Source organism: Ceratotherium simum, chromosome 3 (genome assembly GCF_057802395.1).
Source record: "Ceratotherium simum simum isolate JZ-2026a chromosome 3, ASM5780239v1, whole genome shotgun sequence".
Lineage (NCBI taxonomy): Eukaryota > Metazoa > Chordata > Mammalia > Perissodactyla > Rhinocerotidae > Ceratotherium > Ceratotherium simum.
Window position 1 is genome coordinate 25,110,468 of NC_141902.1, and position 18,844 is coordinate 25,129,311.

The 18,844-nt window shown below is 42.4% G+C and overlaps 1 protein-coding gene across 1 annotated transcript; it reads left to right on the forward strand.

Annotated features, from left to right (window-relative positions):
• Positions 1 to 6,561: 6,561 nt before the first annotated feature.
• On the forward strand, positions 6,562 to 7,590 carry OR6J1 (olfactory receptor family 6 subfamily J member 1). Its single transcript, XM_014780358.2, is given in 2 exon segments — positions 6,562 to 6,872; positions 6,875 to 7,590. Coding segments are annotated over 2 exon segments (987 nt in total). The 5' UTR covers positions 6,562 to 6,601.
• Positions 7,591 to 18,844: the final 11,254 nt, after the last annotated feature.

Genomic DNA, 18,844 nt, shown 5'->3' on the forward strand with positions numbered 1-18,844 from the left:
AAAAAAGAAAAAGAAAAAAAATTGAAAAAATAAAGCTGTTAATTAAAAAAAAATTGTTGGTTGGGCCCGGAAAATATTTGTCCTTGTCACCTATTATGATCAGCAAATTGCCAGAACTGTTAGCATGTTCAGGTAAAGGGAAGGCAGGCATTGGAGTGGCTGGAGTTAAAGCAAGATAAGGTGGGAGACTTAAACTTTCTGGAAGGAGTGTCCTCATATAGGTGTTGTTCTAAGGTCATTGACTTTTATCATAAATTGGTGCCTTAATCCATAAATTTATGAATGTCATTCATGTTACATAAATTTCTATAGAGTAAGAGTTTTTCTTTGGATCTTAAAAAATAACTTTCTGATTGGAAAAGTGATGTTGTTTTCTTAGTCACTGATACTTTGAATTTAAAAAGCAGAGGCCCATTCAAGCTAAAGCGCTATGTGTACGTATGTGAAATGGTAAAATATTGTATGGTGTTGAAAATTAGTCACACACAGCATGGTTGAATCTCACAAATATAAGATTGAGCAAAAGATGCTCGACACAAAATGATACATACCATATGGTTCCATTTATATGAATTTCAAAACCAGGCAAAACTAACTCATGCTGCTAAAAATCAGGATAAAGGTTACCGTTGGGTTGGAAGGAGGGACTTAAGAGAGACTTCTGGGGTGCTAGTACCATTCTATCTCTTGATTTGTGTGGTGGTTACATGAATGTGTTCACTTTATGACAATTCATTGAGCTTATGTTTTGTGCACTTTTCTGTATATGTGTTATATTTCAATAAAAAAGGTTAAAAACACTCAAGTTCTACACTGTGGATTCTGGTTTCCAAGTGCAAGAAAAGTATGTCTGGAGAGGGAGAACTTAGCGTAGGCTTAGCAGGAGGGACAAGAGCTGAGCTCTGGAGTTTAGGTGGGTGAAGACATTCCCAATGGCAGGACACATGGGGGCACAGGTCCAGTTTGAGGCAGAGTGAAGACAGCGGTTAGAGTGAAGTAAAAGATGCATATGGGAGTGTGTAAGGTGAGAACCAAGGCTGGGAGGTAATTCTGGGAGAGACTTGGGATGGGGCTCTTGACTGCCAGGCTGAGCAGCTTGGGTTTTTTTCTTGTGGATGGTGGAAGATCACTGAAGATTTGGCATATTGATAGCAGTAGTTTAGGACGCTGGAAAGAAGGGTATTTAGGTAGCATGGAGTGGTAGGGGTGGACACAACTGCCACAGTGGGACTGGAGAGAGGGCAGGGGGAGGACTGTGACTGTGAGACTCTCATATATTTCTGGAGGTGTTGATCTTGGCTAGTGTTCTGACTCCAGTTCTTGCTAGTGTAGACATCTTTGGGTTCGCATCCTTTCCTAAGTGGGCCTCAGGGGCATTGGGCTCAGGCTCAGTGTTCAGGGACAGCTTTGTAAATTGTGCCCCCTGAGGACTCCCCCATGATTGGATCCTTCTCAGAAAGTGCATGCTTTCACCTGAGCCAATCCTGCCCCATCCCACCCTGCCCCAGTGGGGTCTGAGCATGGGACTCAAACATGAGACCCTTCCGTAGTATTGCCCCTTTCAGCCCTGAGAGTGCAGAGTCTGTTTGGGGCAGTAAAGCTTCAGTGTGACAATGCCCAAGCCTGGGGTTGCAGTGTGGGCAGGACATACTGGGGTCTGGCCAGTCTGCCTCATTTAGACTAACGTGAGTGTTGCTGAGTCTCCTCTATGAGTGTTGCTCTGAGTATTGCTGACCCCTCTGTAGAATGCAGATGGTGGAGGACAGGCAGTGGTTTCCTCATTCCCAGGAATCCGAAGCAAGGAAGGTTGAGTAAAATTCCCATGTAAAGAAGCATCTTGCCTTTGTCTTTACTCTTTGTAGCCTACTAGATATGCTATCCAAGGAGAGACCAATTGATCGAGGCAGAGCTGTGGCCTGACAAGATATATCCGAGGGCAGAATTGACAGTGCTCTAGGATGGGATGGCCGATATCTCAGTAGGGACAAGGAAAACAGGATTTGTTCTTTGCAAAATTGCAGCATAGCAGAGCTTCTAAAAATATGGACAATGCTTGATATGATGGCACTTCATATGACTTATCTTATTTTCCATTTTGAGCTTCTCAACCAGGTTGTGAGAAAGATGGGGAAAAAAGCATTATCTCTGCTTGCCATGTGAGGATTCACGTGCAGATGTCCAGAAAGGTGAAGCAATTTTTCCAGTCTCAAGGGTGGTAAGAAGTGGGACTTGAAAACAGGTCTCTTGGCTTCAAGTCCAGAGTTTTCTCGACACCCTAGCTATATTGCCCCTTGACATATTCCACTGTCCTGCAGTAATCCTAGAAGAACTCTAGCCCTAGCAGTACTTGGCCTACCAGTCTCTGAAAAAATCTGATGGCAAGGTGGTGCATGTTGGATTGAGGGGACAGAGGAGGAGTAAATGAGAGAAGCAGAACGATCATTGTTGTCCATCAGGTGAGCATAGCGTTCCTTTTCCCATTTGCCCTGGAGTCAAGAAGCAACCAAGACTAGGATGTAGGTGCTGAGCAGAGGCCTGGAGGGCAGGCAGGGAAGATGGTAGCAAGAGAGGGGAACAAAGCACCATCCGGTAACTTGGTGGAGAGACTGTCCCGAACCCCTCCAGCTGGGGAAGACTGTATAGACAGCATGGGATGTTCCATGGTCAATGGATGGCCCAGCTAAGCTGAAGGCCACTTCCTCACCAACTGAGGGCAAAGCTCCAGAGGATTTGTAGACCTCTCAGTGCTGGAATGGGTGCCACACACTATAACTTCCTGAGTAGTGTAAACATCCAACAGACTAGACCTTCCAGTCATCTACACCATGTGCATGCTTGTCAGGGAGGACGTCATAGCTAGAGCAGAAATCCAGATGAGTTGGGAGGCGTTCATTCTACCTGTCAGACACCGCTGGTCTAATGTGGAGCTCGCTGTGGCTTTTGGTCAAGATAATTACTGTAGAAGATCCTAGATGGCAGCAAAGCCCAGGCGAGCAGACCTGAGCTGTAGAGGCGGCATGAGGGGTCCCCACTTGAGATGAGTGCAGAGCAGCCAGCCATTCAGCTTTTCTGGGCTCCCTAAAGGAGATGTATCTTTGCCTTCATTAAACTTCTTGATATTTCTGATATAAGGGAGTGATTTTCCACTGAGTACAGTAGCAATTCTTGAAAAAATATATTTTCAGAGTTAAATGAGTTGTCTTGCTCCCTTATCTTACCATTTCCAGATTTGGTGATGAAGCCCACGTTCACCCACTGTATCATTCCTCTTGATTTTATAAACTTTGAGTATATCTGCTCTTAGTAATTGCAGTATGTGTGTGTGCGTGTGTGTGCGTGTGTGTGTGTGTGTGAGAGAGAGCAAGTGTGTCTGCCATGCCCAGGGGTCAGGGTTTCTCCCAGGGACCATGGTTTTTCCTCCTGCCACACTCCTTCTTCAAGATCCTTGGCTATGATCCATGCAAAACATGGATGAACCTTGAAAACATTATGGTAAGTGAAAGAAGCCAGACACAAATGATCATGTGTTGTATGATCCATTTATATAAATGTCCAGAATAGGCAAATCCACAGACACAGAAACTAGATTAATAGTTGCCAAGGTTTGGAGTGGGCTGATAAAAATGTTCTTACATTGATTGTGGTGATGAATGCCCAACTCTGTGAATATACTAAAAGCTATCGATTTGTATACTTTAAATGGGTGGATTGTATAGTATGTGAATTATATCTCAAGAAAGCTTTTAAAAAAGAAAATATTCTTGTGCAATACAGACACAGTGAGTTGGCTGGAGTTACATCCGTGTGACATAACTACACTGAGGTGCTGGCATGTCTTGGGGACAGACTCCAGAATCTTTGGTTTGCTTTCTAGACTAACAGCCCAGGGCAAATATCCTATGAAAGAAACTTTGCTCTCCTTTAATTTTTCCTTCATTTCTGTGATTTCCCTGAACTCAGGTTCCTTCACATCTCTTTCAGACCAAGAGCTGTTCAAGGGCGAATACTTTCCTATTGTCTTTGAAGAAAATAAAGAGTCCCTGGAGTCCTAACATCCAGTAATAACCACTCTTAACAGTTTGGCATATTCTCTATCTTCTTTACATACACATGTTTATATTTTCTTTATTATCTTTTTAAGTATAAATTTTGACACATATTGAAGAATATATTTAACATTTACCTAAATCTAAATTATAAAGCTTGATAATATATTGAACACCATTAAGCCCATCACCCAAATCCAAAACTGATAATTACTAACAAGGATGCCTCCCCTAGCCCATGCCCTGCCTCCCCACTCCAGAGGTAACCCCTGTTCAGAATTTTGTGTTTATCATTCCCTTCTCTTTTAAAATTGTATTTTATTACACTTGTGCAATGCCTATACAACATACTATTTAGTTTTGTTTGTTTTTAAGCTTAAGTTTTATAAATCTTGCTGTGTGTAGTACTCTGGGATTGCCTTTTTTTAAACGTTTCTATGATTCATCCTTATTGTGATTGAGCTGTAGTTCATTTATGTCATTGTTGTGTAATATTCCATTCTGTGGTCATATCACTATTTATTTGTTCTTCTGCCTTTGGACATTTATCTGTCTTTCTTTTCTTCCTCCCTCCCTTCCCCGCTCCTCCTCTCTCTCTCTGTCTCTCTCTTTCTTTCTTTTGTGAATATTCTTGTTCATCTTCTAGTGAATATGTGCAAGTTTCTCTACCTAGGAGTACAATTATTGGGTCACTGAACATATGAATTTTCACCTTTACAAGGTAGTGACAAATTATTTTCCAAAGCAATTATATAAATTTACACTCCCACTAGCAACGTAAAAGAATTTCTGTGGTTCCACATTCTTTCCAACACTTGTTATTGCCATATTTCTATTTTTTTTTTACAATATAGTGCCTATAAAATGGCATCTTGTTGTTGTCTTAATTTGCATTTCCTTAATTGCTAATGAGATCAAGCATCTTTTTGTACATTTATTGGCTATATGTCTTTCCTCTTTAATGGAATTCAGGCCACATTTGGCTCACTTTTCTAGTGGATTGCTTATCTATATCTTATGGCTTTTGAGAGTCAATATATTGATTATATATTGTGGATACTAAATGTTTTTCCATTATCTGTGTCACAGATATGTTCTCTTTATTGTGCTTTGCCTTTAACTTTGTTTGGGGGCTCTTTTTTTTTTTTTTTTGTGAGGAAGATCAGCCCTGAGCTAAAGTCTGTGCTAATCCTCCTCTTTTTGCTGAGGAAGACCGGCTCTGAGCTAACGTCTATTGCCAATCCTCCTCCTTTTTTTTTTTCTTCCCCAAAGCCCCAGTAGATAGTTGTATGTCATAGTTGCACATTCTTCTAGTTGCTGTATGTGGGACGCAACCTCAGCATGGCCAGAGAAGTGGTGAGTCGGTGCAGCGCCCGGGATCTGAACCCGGGCCGCCAATAGCGGAGTGCATGCACTTAACCGCTAAGCCACGGGGCTGGCCCTGGGGGCTCTTTCAATATACAGAAATTTTTAGTTTTAATGTAGCTTAATTTATCAATATTTTCTTTTTTATTTAGCACTTTCTTGATATTCTTTATTAAGTTCTTTTCCACCCTGAGGCCAAAAGCAATATTCTCTTATCTTTTCTTCTAAAATTTTTGATTTTAACATTTATTTTTTTGTCCATCTGGAATGGATGTTAGTGTCTGCTATGAGGTGGGAAATCCAATTTTACTTTTTCCCCATATAGACGATCAGCGGGACCAGCTTCCTTTCGTCTCTGACATCTATCACTGTTCCATATTTGTATGGGTTGGTTTCTTGGCTCTCCATTTTGTTCCACTGGTCATTTTGTGTATATTTGTGCCAAAACCATCTTGTCTTAGTCCCTCTAGTTTTATAAGTCTTGATATCTGCTAAGACAAGTCCCCCCACTATCTTCTTCTTCAGCAATGTCTTGACTATTCTAGGAACTTTGCTGATTTACATTTTACCCCAAATGAGATCATGTTACCACTAGTTTATAACTTGCTTTAAAAAAACTTAACAATGTGTTGTGAATATTTCATTATCACATACCATTGTAAAATAAAATTTTTAATGGCTGCATGATATGCTATTGTTTAGATGTCCCATAATTTATTTATTCCATCCTCTGTTTTTGGATATTTAGATATTGGATATTTTGCCACATTTTTATTATTATAAGCAATTCTGTGGTGAATATTCTTGTGGCAAAATCTTTTTAACACATCCATGACTATTTCCTCAGGATGGAAGTAGGATTTCTGAGTCTAAGGATTTGCTCAATTTGAAGGTTTCTGATACAAATTGCTAAATTACTTTTTAGAAAGCTCGCATGAACTGTGTGACAGTGTAGGTCTCAAGGCAGGCACCCTTGCTAACAGTGAACATTATCGTTTAAAAAAAAATTCCGACATGATAGGCAAATAATTTAAAACAAGTTAAATTTGGATTACATATCTAATTTGGATTAACGCATTCTATGTCCACATTCTTCTCGTGAACAGACATGGGGCTCCATACACTGAACAGTCTCCTAAGTATTATCTCCCTTTGTTCCATTAGAGGAATTGAGCCAGGCCCCCCCGCCCATGGAGAATCAGACTGCGATGGTGTCGGAGTTTATTTTGCTGGGATTTCCTCTCAGCAGGCAGGTGGAGCTGCTGTTCCTGGTGCTGCTGCTCCCCACGTTCCTGCTGACGCTCCTGGGGAACCTGCTCATCATCTCCATCGTGTTGTCCTACTCCTGCGTCCACATCCCCATGTACTTCTTCCTGTGCAACCTCTCTGTCCTGGACATCCTCTTCACGGCAGTCATTTCTCCACAAGTGTTGGCCAACTTAATATCTGGTGATAAAACCATCTCTTTGCTGGGTGTATCACCCAGTGCTATTTCTATTTCTTTCTGGGCACAGTAGAGTTTCTTCTGCTGACAGTCATGTCATATGACCGCTATGCCGCCATCTGCTACCCCCTGCAGTGCGGCACCATCATGAGACCTCCTGTCTGCATTGGGACTGTCGTGTTCTCTTGGGTGGGAGGCTTCCTATCTGTGCTCTTTCCAACCATCCTCATCTCCCAGCTGCCCTTCTGTGACTCCAACATCATTAACCACTTCTTCTGTGACAGTGGCCCCTTGCTGGCCCTGGCCTGTGCAGACACCACAGCCATTGAGCTGATGGATTTTATGCTTTCATCCACGGTCATCCCCTGCTGCATAGTTCTTGTGGCCTATTCCTACACGTACATCATTTTGACTATAGTGCGCATCCCTTCTGCAAGTGGAAGGAAGAAGGCCTTTAACACTTGTACTTCTCACCTGACTACTGTCGTGATTTCTGGTGGCATCACAGTGTTTATCTATATGACTCCCTCCCGGAAAGAAAATCTGGACATCAACAAGGTCCCTTCAGTACTGAGCAGTGTTGTGGCTCCATTCCTCAACCTCTTTATATATACTCTGAAGAATGACACAGTGTTGGGGGTCCTCAGGGATGCGTGGGTCAGGGTTCAAGCAGTTTTAGAAAAGAGGATGAGGACAATGCTGAGAAGCAGATTGTCCTCTAACAAAGACCGCTAATGAGGGGCTAGTCCCTCTTGCTTTTCACCCCCACGTATCCATAGTACAAATCTCCAGTATTAGAAAGAGAGGACTTGCCTTAGCACAAGGGTGAGCTAGCTAAGGGATCCTGAATGGTCTATAGAGGAAAGAAGACTGAGCTTGGAGACAGGGACTTGGACTCTGGCCTTGATTCTAACTTTAACTCTGCGGCCACAGCTGTGTCCCTGTGTCACCAGCCACTCTGGCCCTCAATAATCTCATCTGAAGTGTGACAGAGCTGGACTTCATGATCTCTAAGCCTCATTCACACTGAATATTCTAAGAATTATAGAAGGGCTGTGCAGCCTGTGTCCTATTGAAGTCCCAACATGTTTGGCCCCATTTCCACACGGATCCTGAATACAACTCTTCTATCTGCTTGGCACAAAGTCTTTCCTGGTCCCTTCTGCAGGGACCCTCTTTCCTTCCATCTTCTCTAGGAATCTTTCTAGGAATAACTTTCTTTATCCTCCAATCCACTGTCATATCCCATAATCCATTGTTTTTCCTCAGTGGACAAATGTAACGATTGTGGTAGATATATGTAGTGTGTTTTATTTAATAATACTGTTTCCTGTAATAGAACACATTCATAATATCCAACATGCTCACATTTTTACGTAAGATACAGTCCTGTTCCTCAGCCTCCAATGACTGACCCTTGGATGGATAATCTGACTGAAGGCACCATCCATTGCCTGGCCAGTGATCTATGACCTGTGTGGCTTGGCCGGGACAGATAAACTGTGCAAACAAATGTCTCAGTTTTGACAGTTTGAACTAAGAGATGCAGAGACTGTAGCAGACAATATGATGCTCCCCCTGGAAGCCCAAGTAGGCTTGGCAGCTGGCGTAGCCACTTTGGGGACCATGTACAAGCTGACAAGAAATTAGAAGAAGCCAGTCTGTCCATCAAAGAGAATAAAGTTGGTGTATAGAGAGAAATAGAGAAGAGATAGATGAGTGCCCCTCAGCTGCAGAGACACAGGTGAAGGGTCCTCCTCTCTAATGACTTCCCAGCCCAGGGAGCAGGCAGAGTTTTATTTCCTATTCCTGCATTTGATGAGCTTTGTCTGTACCCATAAATCGAATCCTTTTTTATTGAGCTATTTTGAGAAGGCAGCCAGTCCTGGTGGTCTAGTGGTTGAGATTTGGCACTCTGATCACCACAGCCCAGGTTCATTTCCTGGTCAGGGAACCACACCACCCCTCTGTTGGTTATCATATCGCGGCAGCTGTGTGTTGCTGTGATGCTGAAAGCTATGCCACTGATATTTCAAATAAATACCAACAGGGTCAGCCATGATATACAGGTTTCAGCAGAGCTTCCCGAGTAAGACAGGCTAGGAAGAAGGAACTGCCCACACACTTCTGAAAAATTGGCCATGAAAACCCTATGAATAGCAGTGGAATATTGTTTGATATAGTGCTGGAAGATAAGAGGATGGTACAAAAAGACCAGGCAGGGTTCTGCTCTGCTGTACACAGGGTCATCAAGAGTCGGAATCAACTAGAGGGTACTAATAACAACAAATTTTGAGAAGGTCTTCGTTTCTTGTGACCTAAAAGCAGCTTGACTACAAAGCTGTCTCCCTGCACCAACTGTAGCCCCTCACCTTTTATAGCTCCAAGGAACTAGAAAGATGTCTGTTTTCAACTAAACTCTCAGTCTGAACTCCTAGTGCCCAAATACTGCCTGAGATGCTTGACTGGCACCATCTAGGCCTATGGTTCAGGTGAGTGCAAGCCAAACTTTTCAATTTCATCAGAAGGTCTAAGGTTTCCTTTCCTGTCCCCCTCACCTCTAGCACAGCAGCATCCACTTTGCCTGAATTAACACCTGTGCTTTGCATGGAACTGGTCAGAAGGACACATGCACACCTAAGGAAACTCTGTAGGTGCTGTGGAAATAAACAAAGACCACCCGAAAGAGAACAGAGGCTATTTATCCAGAGCTGGTGATAGCAAAGGAGTCAGCCACCATCACTTGGGTTTTTTTTTTTTTTTTTTTTGATGATTATCCTTTTTTATTTGCACGTATATGACATGATACAAATATATTTTTTAAAATTGAGATTACAATGAAATTATAGTTTTATAACTTGTTTTTCACAATATAGCATCGAAATTTCTTTTGTCACTAATAATTCTTTTATAATGTGATGTCAGTCTTTTTCTTTTTAATTTTTGGTTTTTGTTTCTGTCTATCTACCATGGCATCTACACCAAGATCGTGAAGATATTCTACTATGCTGTCTCCTAGATTAAATTTTATTGTTGGATTTTCAAATTTAGCTCTACAATCCATCTGAAGTTTATTTATTTTTTTATTTATTTTTTTTTCTGAAGTTTATTTTTGTGTATGTGAGGTGTGAGGTAGGAGTCAATATTAATTTGTTGTTTCCATATGGAATTCCAATTGATGGTGTACCATTATTGAAAAGACCATCCTTTTCCCACTGCACTGGGGCACCTTTGTCGTAAATCAAGTGATTGGTTATGTGTAGATCTGTTTCTGGACTCAGTTATATTCCGTTGGTCTATACGTCATCACTTGGGTTTGGCAGAGACTCAAAGGCAGGAAGGGAGATGGAAAGCTTTATAGCAGAAGGTAAGGCTCAGGTGTGCTCTGATTGAAGGTTTTTGGGACGAGGAAGCTGGAGGTGGGCTAACTAAAAGCAAGGCATCTTTTGTGACTGGTTTGGGGAGCATATTTGGCTTTCTCTGATTAGTCCTGAGTTGGAAAGAAGTGGGGGAGATTATGGGGGTGGAAAAAATAGGGAAGTTGGCAGTCCTGACCACGTCCTGACCGTTCTGGACTGACTGCTGCAGAAGTTGTAGGTTGGCTTCCTGGCCTGGCTGCTTCAGAGTTTCTGGGTCAGAGTTCTACTGCCGTATATGGTCTGGCTGTTGTCCATTTGTCTATTTGGTGTCTCAGTTCTTATAGCTTCGAAAGTTCTTATAACATTTAAAATTTTAAGCAGATGGACAATCCTTCCAAAGTAGACAGCCAGATCCTACGAGTAATAGATAATGAAAGGTGAGCTCAGGTAAGCAGAGTCTAGCTGCGAGTTAGCAGGCCAGGAACGGGAGCTGTAGAAAGCTGAGGAGATCTCGCATGTGCCAAAGACCCTGCTTCTTTGAGTAGACCCAAGCTCCAAGATTCAGACTCTTTGGCTTGTAGGGCCTCCCCGGGCACACCCGGTCCTAGAGGCAGCTTACTGTTGCAGTACATCTGGCAAAGCACTTAAGGCTCTGAGGCCCAGCCTTCCGTGAGATTAAAGACACAGAGCAGGCATCCAGGGTCAGGTTAGTGGAGAGAAGGAAGCTAGGCCTCTCTGCTTTCCTGTAAGGCGCTGAAAGGGCCTCAGAACCACGTCTTCTCTGCCGAAAATGCTTCACTTAAAACATTTGGAGATTCACGATCCTTTGTTTCTTCTTTTTTTCTAGCCCCAGGAACGCTTTAAACCACTGACTAAAAGTTTCTGGGTTCGGATTTAAAAGCAGCAACACATTTCCAAGTTCCCACTGCAAACCTTTAACAAGCATTTCCATTCTCAGCCCACAGAAAACACTTCCTCCTTCTAGACCTCTTATCCTCTGTGGGGTTGGTGTGCTTGTCTGTCTGTCTTCCTCAAGAGACAGCAAACAGCACCGAGGGCAGAAAACCGGGTGTTGTTCATTTTTGGGTCCCCTTTCTGGTCCCCTACCCTTTTTCTCCCAGGAACCTACATTGGTGTTTCTCACGCTAGATATGCTCAATATATATTTACTAAATAAAATGAAAATGTGTTCAGTTTAGCAGTAGTCTGTTTTTAAAATGCAAATCTTCTATTGGATTGGGCCAATCTAAGAGTTCAGCCCAACAGATAGGAGATGTGAAAAGAAATGGAGGAGGAGGAAGCCTGAGGGCACTGGCAGGGCCCCCTGGGGGTTCAGGAAATGATAATGGGTTCAGATATGGGGATGAGGACCAGGAAAGAGTTTATCTGCTTGAAAACTTTGCCTTGGTCAGTCTGTACTTGCTCCCACTTTTACACTCATTCCATTTCCAAGGCCAAATGGGAAGTGTTTTTCTCTTTCCTCAGAAGACAGAGCCTTAAAGATGGCCTGTTGAATGGTCCTAGAAAACCTAGGGATCGGAGAAGTGTGTCCAATTTGTCCCAGCAGATTTCTCTAGTCTGTGACGTGACTTCCTTTTCCTAACGCATCTGTGGCCCCCACGCGCCCATTTGCCTGTGGCCTCTGTTAACCCTCCCACCAGCCCCAGCGGGCTGCTCCAGGCTGCAGCAGGCAGATGGGGGGTTCCCAGGCCTCCAGGGCATACGAGGTCCTTGGACAGCTGTTGGGGAAATATAACTGAAAGCGAAATCTCCTGCCAACCAAAAACACCTCTCCACAAATGCAGAAGAGAAAGAAAACAACTTTACTACAGAATAAGCGTTAAATCAGAATGTGATGAACATCACAGGCAGTCCTGTAAAGAGATTGCAAAGATAGAAAGAAATCTCACCCTTTTATATAGCCAAATAGATACAATGAATTACATACATTTTGTCGAGATAAATAACTAGTCCTCAAGTGAGAGGACTTGACAACACCCTTTGTCACACGTAGTTCATCCTAAATTCACGTGGGAATTGGGGTGACCATCTGTTAGCTAATTGGCTTTATCCAAAGGAAAAATAAACTTCTTGTATCTTTACGACAAGAGGTATTTTGGGAGTGAAGAGTCCACTGAAGTTAGGTTCCTACCTTCCCACAGAGACTGGCAGATATGAAAGCTACCTTCCTTGGGGTTACATTTCAAAGGGATGGTTCCCAGGTCCTTAAGAAAGACATCTGGGTCACAAAGCTGGCCAGGGGCTTAGTTAGCTTTCAAAAAGGTTTATATACATTTCAAAGAACTTACAGGGAAAGAATTTACAAGTTTACTAAAGTAAATGTCTGAGAAAAGGGAGAGGATAGAAGTCTCTTCCCTTATTTTCAACAGGGATAATTAAGCCTCTTACCTTTTTTTTTCAGTATTTGCCCTTACACAGCCAGCCCTCCGGGAGCCCAGTCCCGAAGTGCTGGTTGCTTCCACATGCTTTGTCAGCTAGAGGTAAATGTTTGTGCTGGACCGCATATGAAGCAAGGCAAGCAGACCTGATTCCTGTCCAAGGGAGCGCACACCTGAAACTCACATCATGGACATAAATCAAAATTAGAATCGCCTTTGACTGGAGAGCTTTTTTGTTTTTAAACTTTATTTTTTAATTATAAAAATATGCATTCGTTGTAAAATTTCAGCCCATACAGAAGTACATAAAGTCAAACATGAGAGCCCTACCAGCCAATTCCACTCTCTAGCAGCAAACATTTTTACGCTTATAAAACATATACAGGGGCAAGCCTGGTGGCGCAAGTGGTTAAGTGTGCGTGCTCCACTGCAGCGGCCCGGGGTTCGTCGGTTCAGATCCCGGGTGCGCACCGATGTACTGCTTGGCAAGCCATGCTGTGGCGGCGTCCCATATAAAGTGGAGGAAGATGGGCAAGGATGTTAGCCCAGGGCCAGTCTTCCTCAGCAAAAAAAAAAGAGGAAGATTGGCAGATGTTAGCACAGGGCTGAACTTCTTCACACACACACACACAAAAACACGTATACATATTTATTCACACACATCTTTATTTTACAAAAGTGGGATGGTGTCATATGAGTTGTCTGCAACTTGATGTTTTAAAATATCTTTCCATGTCACTACCTATAAAATTACCTAATTTATTTTTAGATATCACTTTTATAACAAATGGACATTGAGATTTCCAGCATTTTGTTAATGGTGCTAAAATTTATTGGCATAAATTCCTACTATTAGGTTTCATGGCTCATAGTTTATGCCCGTTTTAAATTTCAGGACTAGATTGTTTTGGTAGATTCTGCCAAATTGCCTACAAGAATGTAATAACAATTTCCTCTCCCACCAACATTGTATGAAAATGTCCATCTTCCTCACCATTACAAGATATTGCCAATCTTACAAAATTTTTGTCAATCTGCATGTAAAAAATAGTATTATTGTTTTATATTTCTTCTACTAGTAGTGAGGTTGAATATGTTCGTTGGTTATCTGTATATCTTCTGTAAATTGCTTATTCATATTTTTGGCCTCTATGCCAAGATAAAACATTTATTTTTCTGCTGGATTGCTTTCCCTTTTCTGGTTGCTTCATATAAATATTTTTCATTGCTTATCAAAAGCCTTAATATTTTGCACACCCTTGGATCCTGCAATTTTACATCCAGGAAGGAAATCATTGGTTAAATGGGCAAAAATAAATGTACAAGGTGCTTAACACTGTTTATGATATAAAAACATTTGGAAGGCGCTCTAAAACCCAACAATAGAAAATGGGATCAATATATTATAGCAAATCTACACAATGGAATACAATTAAGAATAATGATATATGTCTTATAGTCTGTATTTATTGCTATAGAAAGAGATTTATAACAACGAAGTTTTAAAAAAATTTCATGAAGCACTTTGTCAGCGTGCTTTCATTCTGGTAAATGTATATTTATATATAATAGCATATGTGTGTATCTGTATGTATATATGTATGTGTATTCTCAGAATATATATACACATACATGTATATGTTAAAAATACTTAAGGTGCTTATTTCTGAGGAGTGTAATTACGGATGGCTTTTAAATTTTCTTTTTTTTCTTTATTTTTCTACATTGAAAAATTTTTTTTACATAAAAAAGGAAAAATGTCTCAGAATTGAACCTCGGATCAGATCAGGGAACAGAGGAGCTGCTGAGTCCCCTACCCGTGCTGGGAAGGAGACCTAACATCGTATTAGGTTTTTTGGCAGCTTCATCCTTTATTGCTGGAAACTGAGCTCCCAGTCCACCAAAACCTTCAAATTGGTTTAATGTTTTCACATGAACTGTCCTTGCTTTACTTGTTTGGTTCATTTTTTAATATAAGAGACTTGACATTCATCTCTGCTCGTAGGTTGATGGCATCAGAAGACAACCGGTGAGCTGTGCTCTGGTTGGTGAAGCGCCTTTTCTTCCTCAGCAGGAGCCTTTGGGATAAAACTATTGGAACTTCACGTTTGAAAACTCACTGTCCCTTATAAACCCCTTAGGTAATTTTCCTTGGAACATTTTGAAATCTGACTTCTTGAAATCTATAAAAATTATGTCTGACCATCTTTCTTCAACATTCTAGTAAGTGAAATTGTCAGTTAGGCAAGAATTTACTAGGTGCTCTGCCTCCAGTGGAAGGAGACATATCCTGCTTTGCTTTGGATTAGTTTTGCAATCTGAATTTAAACAGCACCATCCATGTCTTCCATTTATCTTAACATCAGTTCTCTACTCCTACCAGGTTTTATTTTCCTGTTCCTTTCTTCTTTCATCCCCGTCCATATGCTTCCATTTTCAGTTTTGTGATTTCCTTTTTGACATATACACTACTGTTGAAATTTTAATTAGATCTGCTTCCTCTGAACTATCTTGGCACGGTCATCCTCTAGTCATGAGTTCCACATTGTTGATCTTGTGATAAAATTCAGGATCTTTACCCATTCTGGTCTTCTATAATGCAGCATTCTCAGACTTTAGGCTTTTACTAAAATTAATTAAAATTATAAGGAAAAATCCCTGAAATTGTTATGTTTGGCAATAATAAATGACTTTTCTTCCCACCCCCAAACAATCTTGAGTATCAGCATTTTTTCATAGAAGAACAATAGTTTAATCCTGAAAAAGTTAGAAAGGACGTAATTTCAGAATTTAAAAATATTGAGAAAATATTATTTATTTCATCACAGACCGGAAATACTTAGTCAAGGGCCAGTTCCAGTCCGCACACCCGTGTACGAAACCGTTGCTACATGGTTTTATAGTTTTGTTTGGACACTTTGCTCTTCTTTGAAAATTTTAGGAAGTGCATGATGCCCATATTTTGTGTTAGTTACTTCATAATTTATCAGAGACATAAAGATCTTCTGTCATAAGTCACAAGTCCTTCCCCAAACCCTGTTCTCTGACACTACATTAGTTGTCAGGTGTTCAGCCTCATGCTCCTTCTTTTCCAAAGTCAGACTCTTCAAACTGAGGAGACGAAATATCACCTGCAACCCCTAGCCCTTCAGAGTCCTCTTCAGTCACTAGCATGTCCCAGGTTTCTTCTGGTTGTCTAATTTTAGTTGATACTCATAGGTGTCAACTAAAATCTGAGGATGCCAAATTAAATCAAACTCTACATCAGGCCTCAGAACACACTCGAGGAAGGAGCATCTAGCCATCATCAAGGCCAGGTCTGCAGAGGGCTCCTCCTACACCTTTACGAAGAGTCACCAACCAAGAGAATGGGGTCTCATCTTCCTGGGCTGGGGGGAGGGCTCTGTGCATCTGTTGGCATCCATGAATCCCCCTTAGTATTCTGTCTAGGAACATCTTATTTTCGTTATTCTGTCAGGCTGGGATTGTCTTTCCTCCTCAACCCTAGTGAAGAGTGATATTTAGTAGAATAAAGACAAAGATTTTCCTAGCATAATAATGCTGAACTTATACTATGAAAAACAGTCAATATTAGCAAGTGAAGAGATGGTTTGTTTTGAGCTGTTTTGCCTGGATGGGGTTGGCACTGACCTTCAAAATCTCAAATGTCTCGCTTGCTTCTGCAAGACAGACCAGGACCCTGGGGGAGGGGAGAAGAGGGAGGAAGACCAGAGAAACAGGACCCTCCAGACCCCATCCAGAGAGGACTCTGTATGAATTGAAATGTCACATGATGAGAAAAGTGAAGTTTTGCACCATTCGTTGGACATTGTATTTGTTTTCAGCTAATGATTATTTTCTATCTGGTCACGAACTGTACCTGCAGTTGTGGGCTTACAGTGTGATACGTCAGAGTGGAGACAGGTAGTCATCAAGATTTCACCACCCTTTTGGCAATGAAACCACACTGCATTTTTAGCACACATATTTTAGTGTCTATCCCGAGGAGGAAGTTAAATTTAGCACGTTTCCTGCCAGCCACTGAACAGCGCAAGACCTTCCTGGACCGGGATTAGTCACAGTCTTTTATGTCTATCTGTGGAATCTTTCCTTGTAAACTGCTAGGCCTTTGAGGACCCTGAGTTTATGGTGTGAACTGTTATCATAAATCCTTAGAACTCACCAGGAAAGATGCCAATTGTGTGGTATGTTCGTAGTGATTTCTTAGTCCCAGCCCTGGGAATGTTAGGAATGGCCTAGTGAGATGTAGGGTGTGTAAGTGTGTGTGTGTGCTGGCATGCATCCATGTGGACCTGGTAGTGTAAACAGGGTGCTCTGGGTGACCTTCCTCAGACTCTTGTTGCACCTGCTCCTGAGGAAAGTATTTGCATTGTGTTAGGTTTGGGAAAATCAGACAAGAATGCGGTGCAGCCTCCCAAAGAGAAGTGGTTCTGGAGCAAGCAGGAGATGAACTTTTGGGGCCATAGGCCCTACTTCTCCACAAAGGCCTTCTGGGTCAAGTAGCAGAGACCCAAGATTCTTTAGACCAGTGTCTGCGACAGGCAGCATCAGAATCTCCTAGGGAAGGTATTTAAATGCAGATGTCATGGTCAGACTCCATCCAGATTTACTGAATCAAACTCTAGGGAATACAGCCCAGGAATTTGTATTTTAAAAATAGCCCAGGTTGTTACGTTATGTGAACAGGTTTAGGGTCTGTCTCCAAGGGTGTGATAGCGTCACTCAGTGTTGACATCGAGTCCTTTTGATTTTACCTCCTAAACACTTCTTGCATCTTTCTCTGTGTGTCTACTAGCCACTGGCCAAGTCCAAGCTACCAACATCTCTGCCTGGACTGCTGCAGTAGCTTGAAACTTACCCTGCAGGGACGCCTCTCCCTCCAATCTGTACTCCACAGAGCAGCCAGAGTGGTCGGTTCAAGTCTCAAATAATTTTTATTACACTCCCTACCCTACCCTGACCCTCACTCCAGTTATTTATTTCCGTTGATTTTAGGATGAACACAAGATTCTTCTCACAGCCAGAGGTCCTGCGGAACTGGATCCCCACCCACCTCCTCAGCCTCATCTCACAGCCATCGTCCCTGCTAATAGGCCTTTGTGCTCACTGTTCTCTCCACAGACACACCCCCCACCCCTTCACCTGCCCTTCCTTCAGACTCAGCTGTCATCGCCTCTGCAGTGAGGCCTTCCCAATGTCTCATAGATGGCCCTTTTCAGTTGCAATTTTATATCGATTTACATAATTTGATTAAGCATGTCTCTCCATGTAGAATGCAATTTCTCCTGAAGGCAGGGACCCCTTTCTTCACGACTGTAGGTCTGCTGCACCGCATGCAGTAAGCTGTAAATACCTACTCCCTCCTCCATGTGGCAGGGTTGGCAATCAAGCCATCTCGAGTCCCAGAGAAGATGCAGGGTCCTGGGATGTGTTAGAGCTTTGTAATTACGCCCAGGAGTTCCATTCATTTGTTCATTCATTCATTCACCATGACAAATGTAGTATTATGTGCCATCTCAGGCTGTGGAATGCTGGGCCTAGCTGGAGTCAGCCACCACACAGCAGGCCCTGTTGGTAATGATCTGAGCACTTGGCAGATCTCACTTCTCTTGGTTCAATCAAAACCAACATTCACTGAACATGAACTAGGTGCCCCTTGTCCTTAAGTAGCTTATGGGCTAGGGAGGATAGACAGACATTAAACAAGTGACCACAAGTTCCTAAGTTTTACAAAGGGGCAGTTGAGTGTGCCATGGAGACACAGGAGAGGGGGAACAAGTCCAGTCTGGGGGGTCAGGGGAAAGCTTCCTTGCATAAGGGCTATTTGAGCTGAGATCCAGAGGATGAGTAGGAATTAGAACAGGCTGGAATAGTCCAGATGGAGGCCCATGTGAACTTCAGAAGATGGGGCTATTTAATGGGCAGTAGGGAGCACCCAGTTCTGCCTAATTCTCCTCCTGTGAATTGAGGCTTAGCCCATCCACATTCCTCATGCATCCTCTGAGGCAGTTGGCTGAGACGGCCTGTGCAGACCTGGAGTCTGGGCTGGCTCTAGAGGGCAAATGCTGCGCTAAACAGGAGAAGGGGTGGCGTCAGGGCAGGTACCTCTCAGGGCCCCCTTCTCTGACTCAGGCATCACATGGGCTGTTGTGAATTCAGCACCACCCCTAGCACTCCTATCGGAGCAGTATTAAACAGCATCACCACCAG